Below are 14,876 nucleotides of genomic sequence, written 5' to 3'. Positions count from 1 at the left end.
AAACTGAGAGGTTGCATCTAATGGAGTCTTGCAGGGCTCAGTCCTGAGTCCAGTACTATTCAATATTTAATGACTTGGTTAATGAAGTGGAGAGTATGCTTATAAAATTTGCAGATGATGCAAAGCTGGGTGAGGTCACAAGCACTTTGGAGAACAGAATAAGAATTGAGAATGACTTTGACAAAATGGAGAATTGGTCTGAAATCAGCAAGATGAAATTCCATAAAGACAAGTGCAAAGTACTACACTTGGGAAAGAAAAATCAAATGCAAAACTCCAAATTGGGAAATAACTGGCTAGGCAGTAGTACCTCTGGAAAGGACCTTGGAGTTATAGTGGATCACAAATTTAATATGTCAACAATGTGATACAACTGAGAAAAAGACTAATATTCTGAGGATATAGTAACAGGAGTGTTGCATGTTAGATATGGAAGGCAATTTTCCCACTGTACTAGGCACTGGTGAGGTCTCATCTGGAGCACTGTATCCAGTTCTGGGCATCACATACTTTAGAAGAGAGCAACAAAAATGATAAAAGATTTAGAAAACCTGACCTATGAAGAAAACTTTAAAAACTGGGCATCTTTAGTCTTGAGAAAAGAAAACCGAGGGGAACCTGATAATAGTCTTTGAATATTTTAAATGCTGTTTTAAAGAAGATGCTAATCAATTGTTCTCCATGCCTGTGAAGGTAGACCAAGAAGTAACCAGTTTAATCTGCAGCAAGAGAGATTTAAGTTAGATACTAAGAAAAAAATGTCTAATGGTCTGAGCAGTTAAGCTCTGGAATAGGCTTCCTGGGGGGGTGTGTGTGTGTGTGTGTGTGTGTGTGGGTGTGGGTGTGGGTGTGTGTGTGTGGGTGTTGTGGAATCTGCATCATTGGAGGTTTTTAAGAACAGGTTAGACAAACACATCTCAGGAATGATTTAGGTTTGCTTGGTCCTGCCTCATTGTAAGGGGCTGGACTTGATGTCCTCTCAAGGTTCCTTCAAAACCTATGTTTCTATAATTCTGTGATTTGTATTATGTAATGTTAATGTATTCACTATATTCATGTGTCTGTTTTAAGTTTCCATTTAGATCATTGTGGGGCTTTACCGTGGTTTCTGCAGAAGACCAGTTTTAAAGGAAGAACGTTTATGACACATGCTACAAAAGCTATTTACAGGTGGCTTCTTTCAGATTATGTCAAAGTTAGGTAAGTTGACTCATTGCTTGTTTTTATAACTCCCTCTTGAATAATTGCTCCTGTCTTTCCAATGTATGTGAAATGATGCAATGATTTGAGAGGGGCTTTGGATATAGTTTGATATATCTTATATTTTTAAAGGACTGCTATTAATTTAATAATCATATGTAAATTTCTTTAAAAGTTCACTTATTTGGGCCACTAATAACATTTTATAGCAAAAATTCAGGAAAAATACATCTAATTTACTTTTAATTATTTGTCATGTTTACTATTTGCATTTCCGGAAGCTCTGAAAATCAAAGTAGACTGATCAGTTTCTAATCCATTTCACTTTTAGGTTCTCATGTGTTAGCATTGTTTGGGCTGTAGATATGGCAGGGGAATTTTGTTTGTTTAAAAAAAAATAGCCCCCAAAACCAAATTGTGTTTCACTGAAATTTTTTTTAGAAGTTCTTGGAAACATTTCCATCAGTTTTATAAGCTGGTTTGTATAAAACCTCAATGTTTTTGGTCCAGATTTGAACCTTTCTACTGCTTTTATTGTTTGAAATTAACAATGAGCATGGCATTATGCTTATTGTATTAAATTATACATTTCAAATGTTAACTATTCAAATATCTAACTCCCATTCCCCAAATATATATTGCATGAACTGTATGTTGGGTGATTTTTTTAATAGGTAAGTCTATAGTTTAGTATGTTTGCTCTCTTCCAGACACATCCATTCCCTGAAAGGTCAAATAGCAATTGTCGCTTTGCATTATTATAATAGTTATTCTAAAATGTCAGAAGTAAACGTTAATACAGATGAGGTTATGTGTCTCGGACCAGTATGCAAAGTTTCAGGGTGCTTTGCATACATAAACATGTAAACTGGGTATAGTAGGGGAGTCTGTGGAAGCAGACTTCTGTTTTTACTCCTATACTTTTCTTTCCCATGGTGCTTCGTTTCATTCCCCTTCTTTCAAATTTTATGTTAAAACACACTATTTCTGTGAAGCCTTTCTCCACCAAACCAAGGAATTGTTACAGTACACAAAGCACCTCATGGAATGAGGCTGTAAATTAAGCATAATTCAGCAAGGGGTAACACAGGATGGAGGGATTATGGATGGAAGTGAACTAGCCACATAAGAAATTTGAAAACTTTTTGCCAATAACTTCCTTTCTGCAAGCAGCATCTGTCACGGTTCTGGACGTCTGGGCTGCTCTCCTTTTCTGCAGCTTCCTGGAGGCAAATCAACGTTTTGGCACTGCAAGTTCTGGCCATGCCCCCTCTGCTCTTGCTTGCCTCCAGATGAGTTATTCCCAAACTGTAAAAATTGCATAACTTCATTAGTGACAAATATTCCAGAGAAAATTAAATAACTATGTGCATTAGACCAAGAAAAATGGTTTTATGGTAACGATTCCACTTAATATCTGACCCTTGGCTCATGAGCCCTCTAGGGTGGGTAGAAAAGAAATTATTGGTAAGAAATTTTCTAATCTGCCTCCCAGTGTCTCCCACACTTCTGGATGTCTGGGAAGTAGCGAGCAATGAACAGGAGGGTTATGAAAATGAGTACAGTAGATAAGAAGTACTCCCCCTTTTATGAGTTTGCTCAAAGTCCATATTATTTTGGGGCTACTGCTTGCAGCAGAGGACAAAGTCCACCTTGTAGTGCTTAATGAAGATGTTAGTTATAGACCAAGTGGTTGCTTTGCAAATTTTCAAAGTAGACTCACTTGCTCTTTCTTCTTCGAGTAGATGCAGCCCTGTATTCCATTAAGGTCTGTGGGTGCCCAGTGCACCGGAGCTGGAACGTTTTGCCTAGCAGTAGCTGTAGGGGTGGTGTTCGTGTCTTGTGGCCATAGCCATTCCCCTGGCTACATGAGGAGATGCTGCCCTGACACCTCTCTGCTCCCTCTCCCCCCAAGTTCCTTCTTACCACCCATAGCTGGAGTAGGAGCTCTGTCTGGTTCTTAACCTCACAATTCCTCTCATCCTTTGAGTTAGTTGTTTTTAGCTGTATATAGTTAGTACTCTTAGTTAGTTAACTTAGTTTAGGTTAGTTTTTAGGTTAGTTTAGTTTAGTTTTTCCCTGGTGATGCCCTCATCACGGTTCAAACATTGTCCATCATGTCGGGGGGGACAATCCCCAACAACGATCCCCACACAAAGGCAATGTCTATACTGACGGCAGCAAATTCTCCACCGCCAGATCGATCTTTCTGGATCAATTGAGCGGTCAGTGTAGACCCGCTCAATCGATCAGGAAGTCAACACTGGTAAACCACCCCCTCAAGTAGCGTAGCGCTGCGTCGATGGGAACAGTGTTCCTGTCGGCACAGCGCAGTGTAGACAGCGTGCAGAAGGGAAGCAGAGCAGTCGACATGAGTTATGCAAGCTACTCTGCGTAGTTTGCGTAACTCATGTTGACTGCCGCCGAATCTCCAGGTAAGTGTAGACCAGGGCAAAGTGTTTGCTTTGCTTGGGTGAGGCCCATGTCAAAGAGTTGTGTTTGATTTGTAAATCATTCAGACTCAGGTGGCTAGAGACCTTTGCCTGAAGCAGCACCTTCGCAAACCGGCCATGAAGCCTATTTCAGCACCAAGGATACCTGGAAACTCCTTGGCACCAGTGCACTTCATGCCACCGATGTTGTCTTGGACTCCTTGCAGCGGTGGATGGTTCAGGAGAATGTCAGGGCGTTCCCTTCATCCGGCCTTTACCAACCTGGACTATTGTCACCGACCCTCGCTGATGGTTGGGGAACACATCTGGGGTTGCTGAAAGTTCAGGGTTTGATGTCAGAGCAGGAGGCTTTACTGCATATCAACATGCTGGAGCCATCTACAAGGCCTGTCACACTCCTCTAGACTGTATCAGAGGCTTAGTGATTCACATACTTACCAACAATACTACCATGATTAAGGGGGAGCATGCTCCAGGATGCTCTGCCAAGAGGCAATCGGACTGTGGCAGTTCTGCATTGAGGAGAGTATCCCATCAATAGCCAGTCACTTGCCTGGGGTCCTGAGTCATCTCGCAGGCCATATCAGCAGGAATTTTTCTCACAATAACAAGTGCTGTCTGAAGCCCAGTGTTCTGAGAGTCGTCATTGCAGCTTGGGGCATCCTGATGATCAACTTGTTTGCTACAAGGGACAACAGGAATTGCCATCTGTTCTGCTCTCAGTCCAGGCTCTCTGAACAGTGCCTTCCATTTCAGTTGGCAGTTGGCTCTCCTGTATGCTTTTCTGCCAATCCCCATCATTTCATGGGTCATCCTCAAGCTGAAAGTGAATCGGGCCCAGCTCATCGTTATTGCCCTGTTATAGCAGAGGCAAGTGTTGGTTTTCTAACCTTGTGTTGTCAGTTCAGCCTCCCACATCCCTTCTTTTCCATCCTGACCTGCTCTCATAAAATCATAGGACTGGAAGGGACCTTGCCAGGTCATCTAGTCCAGTCCTCTGCACTTATGGCAGGACCAAGCATTATCTAGATCATTGTCACACTTTGCACTCAGCTCCCTGCATCTCATTGCATGGCTGCTCCATGGTTGCATGAAGGGGGAGAGTGATGTTTGGTGGCTATTTGATAGGTTCTACTCAATAGTAGAAAGCCTTCTATCAGAATGTCCTATTCAGCAAAGTGGAACCGGTTTTCGATGTGGTCATTGGCCCACGGGGTTCAGCCAACATTGGCCTCTATCCAGGACATCTTGGAGTATTTGCTGCATCTGCTCTGGATGCTGCAGTAATGGCATAATGGTTTGTAAATGTATGTATTGATGTCCATGTGGGAGCCCTGCAAAATGTCCAGTATTGAGATATCACTTAAGAATGCCATTGACAAAGCATGCAGTCTTGTAGAATGCGCTCACACCCATTGAGGGGGCATAGGCAAAGCTATTTTGTATGTAGTCTCGTTACAGGATCTCATCCACTTCGAGATGGTCTGTGAAGAAATGCTTGTCTTTTCATACAGTCTGCATATGATACAAACAGAGGAGATAAAGCATAAAAAAAATTTAGTTCTGTCCAGGTAGAAGGCTAGACATGATCTGACGTCTAATATGTGAAGGTGCCGCTCCTTGGAATAAATGCAGCTTAGGAAAGGTAAATATACCACCTGGCTCAAATGAAATTGAGAGACCACTTTAAACAAGAATTTTGGGTGCGGCAGCAACAAAGTCACTTTGTCTTTGGAGAATTGTGTATAAGGAGAGACTGCCATCAAACCCTGCAACTCACACATTCTCCTTGCAGATGTTATCACTGCCAGGAATGCAGTGTGACACAAAAGAGGAAAGGGGAAAGATGCCAGAGTCTTGAATGGATGTCCCATCAGAGCCACTAAGACGGTGTTAAGGTCCCACCAAAGAATCAGTTCTCACACTAGCGAAGAAAGATGACGAATTCTTTCTAAGAATCTTGCTACTTTCATGGTGTTCATGAATGGGTGGATGAAATGCTGAAATCACTGTCAGATGCACCCTCATTGAGTTAAGTGCAAGTCCCGACAACTGAAGATATCCAAATTTCTTTTGCTTGCTCAGAACTGAGCCAGAACAGGCTCTTTGTCCCACAGACCGATGAGATCCAAGACCTCAGTCAACTCCAGGCTGGAGCGCATTTGGGGTGTGCAGTTGCCATCATCAGTTGTGCTGGGAAGCTCTCTCCACGCTGACCAAACAGGAAATGGGAATTCAAAATTTCCCAGGGCTTGAGGAGAGAAGCTATTTCCTGTTTATGTGGCCCCAGTGCAGCAGACTGCGAATGTGTGGAGCGGTCACAGCAGAGCATTATGGGATACCTACCGGAGGCCAATGACATCGATTTACATTGCGCTTTACCTACATTGACAGTCATTCGACCCACAGAATTCGACTTCAGCACTACGCCACTTGTGGAGGTGGTTGTATTAAGTCAAATTTTACCGTTATTTAGGTCAGCGGAACTGACATGCCAGTGGAGATGCATAATTTACGTGGTCGATAGAAGCCGCATTCCTTTGACCTGCATTATCAGTGTAGACCAGGCCTTAGGATTCTGGTGTCCTGAGTGCCACCTTGTCTTCTGGGAATAGACAGTAAGGCTCCTGTATAGATAAGGCTGCCAGCTCTGATGTTTGCCTGGAGGACCTGACATCTACTAAGAAACAAGTCTTAATGGACAAATAGAAAGCCAACACTGCAGTCAAAATCCCAAAGGGATGGCTTGTCAGGGCCCTCAAAACTAGCAGTAAGCCCCATTTCAGAAAGGGTGGCCTTTGGTGGTCTGGCTAATTGGACTGCTGGAAGGAATCTGGCTACCTTTGCATTGTCTGCCAGGGATCCCAAGCATCCTGCGAATAGCATGCTACTGAAACAGACACTTGCCATGCATTTTTACTAGGCTGAAGGCCTCTTTCTCTTCTTTCTTGGAGAAAATCCTGAATGGCTGGAATTCCAGGATTTCTGGGACTTGCACAGCTCTTGGCACTAGTTGTTGAATGTGGACCCCAGACAGAGCTTTTAGTGTCAATACTCTCCTAGAGTAAAGCAATATCTTAATGACTCTGGAGACAGAGTCCTTCTGACAGTTCCCTGTCAATAGCCAGCCTTTTAGCTGAAGCCATTTCAGATCCGGATGAAGAAGAGGACCTTGTGAGAATATGTCCGGTCTCCACAGAAGCTGCAGTGGTGGATTTCACTTTCAGCTCTATTGATCTGAGAACCAAGGTCTCCTTGGCCAGTGAGGAGTTAAAATGAAACAGGCAACAGTAATTTTTATATTTTCTAGACCACCTTCCCCCGTAGTGGAAAGCATGGATGTGTGTAAAGTATTTTCCTCTGGCTATGGCGCATGACTCTGGGATCTGCTTCCCTTGTGAAATATTCTAGACTCTGCATTTGATCAGTTGAAGGGAGGTCAAATATCTGAGCGATGAGATTGAAAACCACTTGATTCAGGGACCACTCAGAGTTGTTGAACCTGCATCTGCTGAGCCAGTCTGATTTTTGGCTCAGATCCCATTTGATGTGGATTGTTTTGAGGGAAAGGAGGAACTGTTTGCCCACCTTTTTATTTCCATTGCATCTGTGTGTAGTGTCAGATTCCTTGTTCCCCTTCAGTTGTTTAGATATATATCTGTAGTCATGGTGTCTGACTGCAGCAGGATATGTAGGCGTAGGGTGAGCTGGAGCCTTTGCGGAGCTTGCTTGACCCCTTTCAGCTCTAGGAGGTTTAGCCGGTGAGCATTTTCCTCTTGGCTTCAGAGTCTCTGAGCTGTTTGGGTCTCCAGATGAGCTCCCAAGCCCTCCAGGCTGGCTTCTGTTGTGAGGACCGAAAGATCTGGAAAGCAGATGGACATGTCATGGACTGACCATCAGTATAAGGAGTACACTGTACTTGATCTTTCATTTGTTCCAGGGAGTGCTTCCACATCCTTAGTATGAAGGCTTGACGACATCTGATTCGTGACTGCCCAGGAAGTGATCCCTGTGCACTAGATCAGGAGTGCTAGCAGTTGGTGGCATAATGCTATGATAGGTCTTCTGTGGCTCTGGAGCCAGATGATAAATTCCTGGATTTTTTTAAACCTTTCTAATGGTGGATAGATCCTTGCCACCAAGGAGGCTGTTTCTGACGCCAGGTGGGTTATTCTGAAGGATGGAACTAGGGAAATTTTATCGGCATTGATGTGGAAGCCATGCAGCTGCAGGACACTCACTGCTGGAGTTGTGGCCTTATGTGTTGCTGAAAGTGATGGGTCCCTGTTCAGAATGTTGTCCAGGAAAGGGTGCAGTTGAGTTCCCTGAAATCTGAGTCTGGCTATTGTCACCACCAACATCTTTGTAAAAACCCTGAGAGCCAAGGACAGGCCACATGGAAGTGTTTGGTACTGATAATGTTTCTTGCCACAAGTGAACCCCAGAAGTCCATGACTCTACAGTGACATGGTCTGATGGGGGATATGGAGGTATATGTCCGCTAAGTCTACTGAAGTCAGGAAGTCCCCCCGGGACAGGGATGACACCATAGACCAGGGTCTGTATCCAAAACTTAATTTCCTTTATCCACTTGTTGAGCCTCTTGAGGTAGAGAGGCTCTGATACCCCATTACATTTCAGCACAATGAAAAAGATAGAGTAGTGTGATGGTTCTCAGGATAACCAGGATCGTGAGTCACCTTGTTACTCCCCACCTCTAACAAAAGGGAGTCTTGCCTGTGGTGGCTGGGTGTTAGCTCCCTAACACCACCAGCCTTTCCATCACTCAAACACTCTCCTCCAGGCTATGCCAGCTCTGTCTTTGCCTTGCATGTTAACAAGAGGTGCATGCCAGTTACCGTGAAACATTCCCCTGTGATATCCAGCCCCTGACACTGGCTAATCACTGAAATCCCAGATCCTTTGCTCCCAAAGGAATAGTGTACCTCAGTTTTACTTTAAATCACTGTTCCTGTATAACGCACAGCATTTGTGAGCACATCTAATAAAACAAAAGAAGGTTGATTATAAGAAAGATGAGAATCCACAAGAAACAAGCGAGAGTGATGGAAACAAATGACTACAATACATAACAAAATCATAAAATATGTTCTAGGTTCGATACTTAGTAGTAGTTACCTTTCTTATCCAATATAGTAGGCTTTCCTCTCCAAAGTTCAGTGTGTTGCAGAGCTGGCTAGCTTCACAGGAACCAGGATCTAATCTTCCATGAAACACCCTGGCTCCACAAGATGTTTCCTCAGTAAATGAGTGCAGAGTGTCTTTCTCCACCCTGTGATATACTGAATCAGTCTTTGTCTTTATTCACAGACAGGGTGATCCCCTCTCTGTTTATAATATACTTTTTTACTTCCAAGTGGTTTTGACTGTTTGAAGTTGTCTTTGATGGTTTTCCATTGATTATTCTGAGATGCAGTTAGGGCAGACAATTGAACCTTACATTTCATCTCTGGCTGACCAGGGAGAGGTGACAACTCCATCATATTTGAATGGGCCAGCACTGAAATATGATTCTCTGGGGACTAACTTTTATTCCAAGACCATAAGGTATAGCTTTCAATATAGTTACATTAATCCTTACACAAATCTTGCAATGATTATGAAAATTGATAAGTTACAAGCATCCAGGAGAGATCTCACCTGCTACTTTTCATAGAGAAGTATTATGGAAATGATGTATTAGGTGTATTGAGTTTGTCAGGTCTGAGACAGGAGTTGCTTGTAAAGAACAGTGCACACTTTGCGTATTGGCACCAGTGGCCCTCTGTGTCCCAAGTAGAACCCAGAAAACCATTCTTCTGAAAAACAGTCTGTAGCACTCTCAAATACAGAAGATTAGACATTTCATTCTTGATCAGAATGTGTTTTACTGCGTTGTTGGAACTGGGTGATTGGATGAAGAACAGATGGACTGGAACCCACAGCTTTAGGGAATATTCCTGACTCACTATCTTCCTGACCCATTTTTCTGTGGTTGATGAGCCATTCCTCTAGGAAATGCGAAATTCTGTCCCCTGGCTTCAGTTCTGGGTGGTGGCCTACACAATCTCTGTCATAAGGCAGGGGGCTGAGGTCGCTCTGGCCTTCCTTGTGGATCTCGTTTCCGCTGTTTTCCCTTGGAGAATCTGTTGTCTCTTTGCAGGTACCTGTGTGGTTGTCCCTTCCCTGTTACAAAGAGCAAAAAGAGTGCCTCTGTCTGAAAGCCGGTACTGTTCTCTTTCCTTGGAGCGCTTGGTGGGGCAGGGAGAGACTGTTTAGATTTTGCCACCAGCCTTTCTCCAAAAACGAGGGAGCCTGTCAACTTGGCCACGCATAGAACCTGCTTAGAGTGACAGTCTGCCTGCCTCAGTGCCCTGAGTTGAGTGGTTAAGGTCCTCTTTGCTTTCTGAAGCCTCTCCCTGCACTGCACTGGGGTTCTTGGTCTATTCATCCCCCTTTGGACTTGTGACTGCCTAAGTAGATGGGGACCCCACCTGCCTGTCTGATTTGCAGCCCCAGCTCCTAATGGATATGGGTTGGTTGACTGGATGCAGGCTGTGCACAATTCGCTGTCTGCTGAGACCGGGAGGCTCACAAACAGAGCATCACTTGGAGTTAACCTTGTGTTTTCTTGGCTGCTCTGCCATGCCCGCAAGGGACAGAGGAGCTGGGGAGATGCAACAGCAGAGATTCAGAGAGAGTTAAATTCCTGAGGGAGGAGTAGAAATGTTGGAGAGGGAGAACATAGTTCCTACTGCCCCAAAACTCAGCAGAAGTAGCTCAAGTTGAAAAAAGAGCGGGAGTAACAGAGACCACCACTGCTTGCTGCCATAGATGTGGAGATACTGGCAGCAAGTGGGAGCAGAGAGTGTGTGGTCAGAGCAGGTGATGCCAAAATCTTGATCTGCCTCCATGGAGCTGCAGAGAGAGGTAAGCAGCCCTGATGTCCAGGATTGTGGGAGATACTGGGCTGCAGAACAGTAGATGCTCGGTTATGTGCGTATCTTTGTTCCTTCTTTCTCCATTATTATTGTGCATCTTGAGAGAGGGATCCTCCTTTCTGTATGACGTTAACAGCACTGAGCGTAATTTTGGAGTTCAAAAAATCCTATTTGCACATTTTACAATTTCACCAGATAGATTAATTTTAAAACACAAAAGGTCAGTTGGGGGAAAAGCTTAATGGAGCAGTGTATTATGTAATATCTTTTATTGGAACAACTTCTGTTGGTGAGAGAGACACTCTATATCTGATGTATCATTCCTAATTCTCAAAAGAAACCTGCACAACACTTTCAAAAGATGAGGCTTGGGGCTTAAATTCAAAACTCTGCTAGACCCTAAAAATCCTAGACTGAACAGAGACTCTGGAGTTATGTCTTACTGCAACAATCTGTAACTGATTAACCCCCTCTTTTTAGTCCTATGACTGCAGAAGTGTTAACTGGCCACTCTACCTTGAATGGTCCCTTTTTAGAATGTGTGCTAACCACTTCCACTGAACAATCTGTTCCACCTTGCATTTAGCTATGACACCAGGAGTACCTTTCCCAGACCTGAAATGCTCCGTGTGGCACGAAAGCTTGTCACTCTCACCAACAGAGTTTGGTCTAATAAGAGATATTACCTCATTCACCTTGTCTGTAATATTCTGGGACTGACATGGCTACAACTACACTGCATACAGTGTATTATGAATCATAAGAAGAATAATATACAATGATATTTACTAACACAATGAATGACAAAATCTGAATCTGAGAAATATGTCGTAGTTAACCCATGCTAATTATCCTCCACAAAAATTTAGCTAAGCCCTATGTGGGATCAGATCTATGATAAATACAGCCATCCTTAAGTGTAGTTTTTGCTAACCAGCATGGACTCGTTTTTTGTGTGAGAATTGTATTATAATCTAGTTACTAAAGCAGACTTCAAATTATATTTTTGTTATTTGTATTAAGGTAGCGCCTAGAGTCCCCAATCAGGATTGGGAACCCATTGTGCTGGGCATTGTGCAAACACATTCAGTAGAACCTCAGAGTTAAGAACACCTTGGGAATGGAGGTTGTTCATAACTCTGAAAAGTTAGTAATTCTGAACAAAACGCTATGGTGGTTCTTTCAAAAGTTTACAACTGAACCTTGACTTAATACAGCGTTGAAACTTTACTATGCAGAAGAAAAATGCTGCTTTTACCCATATTAATTTAAATGAAACAAGCACAGAAACAGTTTTCTTACCTTGTCAAATCTTTTTTTAAATTTTCCCTTTATTTTTAGTAGTTTACATTTAACAGAGCACTTACTGTCTTTGCTTTGTGTGTGTGTGTGTGTCTGCTGCAGCTTGAGTGTATACTTCTAGTTTCAAATGAGGTGTGTGATTGACCAGTCAGTTCGTAACTTTGGTGCTCGTAACACTGAGGTTCTTCTATAGGACAAGACACTGCCTTGTCAGAAAAAAGTAGTTGAGCGTGGCCAATCTGAAAATATTCCCTGTTCATACTTGTTAGGGAAATTTGTGTTGGAAACCACTGCTCTAGCTGGTTCAGTATCTAACTTAAAAGGGATCTGCAGTTTTGAATGGGGATCTCATTGGAGTTACAAAATCTATCCAAGGAGCACATCTGTAATTGTTGTGTAAAGTAAACTAGTGAAACTAGCTGATACTTAGCCATTTCATTTTTATACAGCAATATTTCAGCAGATGACATGCTGTACACAGAGACAGATCTGGAAGAAAGCATGGACAAAATTGAAACCATCAACTTTCATGAAGTAAAAGAGGTGGCAGGAATCAAGTTCTGGTGTTACCACGCGGGTCATGTCCTGGGAGCAGCCATGTTTATGATTGAAATAGCTGGTGTGAAGGTATTTGTTTAGTAAAGAACAGTAACCCCATGTCACAAAATATTTATTACTACTTGTTAAGCATTGGCAGTATGTTCAGAGCTCAAAATAAAACATAGTCAATTCGCAATGTAAATAGGCAAGCAACCCCAATCCAGACACTCTGGGAGCCTCAGAAGGAGGCCTTGTCTTGGAGTGTTGTTTTTAACCAGTTATAAGTGGTGAGTGGCAGCCATTTTATTGATATGAGGTAGTATATGTGGGCTTCGTGGAAGATGTGAGTTTTAAGTATATGACCTAAGCTTGGAATGACTTAGTGCAGAGATTACCAAAATGTGGTCTGCTGAGAGCTAGCTGGTCACCTGGTGCTAGCTGTCTTTGCATCCAGTAGTTAAACTGCATTAAAAGGAAACTTAATCTATAAATACTTTGCTTTCCTATGTCTGTCTGACTATCTAGGTACTTAACTAGCCTCCATCACCGTAGTACTATACTGCCTCACATTAATTAATATTCACAACACCTTTGTGAGGTAGAGAAATATTCTTTTCTCCATTTTTATGCATAGGGTGCTGAGGCACAGAAAAATCAAATAACTTGTCCAAGGTTATACAACAAGTCTGTGGCAGAATCAGATGTCAAACACAGATTTGAGAGTCCCAGTTCAGTTTCTTAACAGGAAGACCATTATTTCTTCCTATAAGCAATTTTTAAAGTTGCCACAGGTACACTAAGAAGTGATCACAAATAGGAGAGGAAATGTTTTGTGCAGTTGCAAGTGGGAAGTGGTAATCCACAAAGCCATTTCTCTATTAATATATAGTTTACACTATGAAAGTTTGAGAACCTCTGGCTTAGCAAGATTTAGAAAAGGGTTAAGCACATATATTGAGAAGACTAGTTACAATAGCTAGAATAAAAATGAAAAGAGATATTGGTCTTCTTGCTGATCATCACTTGCTGGTGGGAAGAAATAGCCTTTCTTCTCTGTTGTGTGTATTCTCTATTTGTTTCTTATGTGCATTATGTTCTGTGCTTTCTCTTGAAGCACATAGTATAGGCTACAGTGTTGTACGCTACACGTAGACCATTTATCTTTTCCACTGCTGGTCATCTATGTTCTCATTCAAGCTTTTGAGCATGATTTGTATTTAAACACTCTTAGAAGGGGTGATTGTAGAATACAGCATGTTGAAGTTGTGAAGTGAAAATCCTGTAATTCACTCTGTTTGGGGCTCAATGTGCCCTCCACTATGTAGTTAGGAATTGATCTGAGAGGGAAACCAATGTATTGGAGAACAGGATTAAGATCTTACTGAAAGCATTTTAAATTATGGGTTTGCCTTTAAAAATAAGTGTGCAATTTTCTCAGTTAAAGTAATAATGTGGAAATATCAGAAAGTCTTTAGTACAACATGAGCTAATTAAAATAGTTCCTTTTGAGGGTTGTTCATTATGCTGATATTCTCAAATACAAACTCTTGAGTTTACTTTCTTGCATCCCTCAAATAGTGTATTTTTTAAAGTTTTTAATGTCCTGGGCACAGGTGCAAAACTTGGAAAATGTCACTTGTAACAGAAAAGAGGAACTATAAAAATATTGATACTTATTTGTATAGCTGCTTATCTTTTTCTTAAAATACTGCTTGAAATCTTTCAGTCATTGCAATTAAGATTCTTTTACTATATTCATAATAAAACCTATAACCACAATGTATTCATCAAAGCAGTCTTCAACACATTTGAAGCTTTTTTTGTAAATCCATAAACCATAACTTTGCTAAAATAGTAAGTTTTTCTGTACAAAATACGTTATTAATATCTTTGCTGACTTAGTTGCTCTGTCTTATTACAGGTCTATTGTTTTTCTTTCTCTGTCACAGCTTTTATATACAGGTGATTTCTCAAGACAGGAAGACAGACACTTGATGGCAGCTGAGATTCCTAATATTAAACCTGATATTCTTATCATTGTAAGTTTCACACAGTAATTTCTTTAAATTCGTACTTGAGTGTGTCTAGAAGGAATTACTTACTAAGATCTGAAGTGAGTATCAAAATAAAGGTGGAAACTTGATGGCAACATGTAACTTTAACAATGTGTATTAGCCAGCATGGGCAGGGATAAAAAAACATGCTCTGAAGTGTCCCTACCCTCTGTTGCCAGAAGCTGGGAATGGGCGACAGGATGTATCACTTGATGATTACCTGTTCTGTTTATTCCCTCTGAAGCATCTGGCATTGGCCACTGTCAGAAGACAGAATACTGAGCTAGATGTTCAATTGGTCTGACCCAGTATGGCCGTTCTTATGTATCCCTTATAGCCAGGCTGCACGGGAAATCAGTACATCCTGGCAACTTCCTGTGTTTTTT

At 42.0% G+C, this 14,876-nt stretch overlaps 1 protein-coding gene across 1 annotated transcript in view; it reads left to right on the top strand.

Moving 5' to 3' along the window:
- CPSF3 (cleavage and polyadenylation specific factor 3) overlaps positions 1-14,876 on the top strand; it is a 47,931-nt gene that overhangs the window by 5,992 nt on the left and 27,063 nt on the right. The window contains exons 4-6 of the mRNA XM_067544790.1: positions 1,072-1,200; positions 12,346-12,523; positions 14,386-14,475. Coding sequence (XP_067400891.1) covers positions 1,072-1,200; positions 12,346-12,523; positions 14,386-14,475 — 397 coding nt within the window. The remainder of the gene's footprint in view (positions 1-1,071; positions 1,201-12,345; positions 12,524-14,385; positions 14,476-14,876) is intronic.

This window comes from Emydura macquarii, unplaced genomic scaffold (genome assembly GCF_026122565.2).
Source record: "Emydura macquarii macquarii isolate MOO-44397 ecotype Brisbane River unplaced genomic scaffold, CSIRO-AGI_Emac_v2 contig_1027, whole genome shotgun sequence".
In the NCBI taxonomy this organism is placed as follows: Eukaryota; Metazoa; Chordata; order Testudines; family Chelidae; genus Emydura; species Emydura macquarii.
This window is presented reverse-complemented; position numbering and strand designations above follow the sequence as displayed.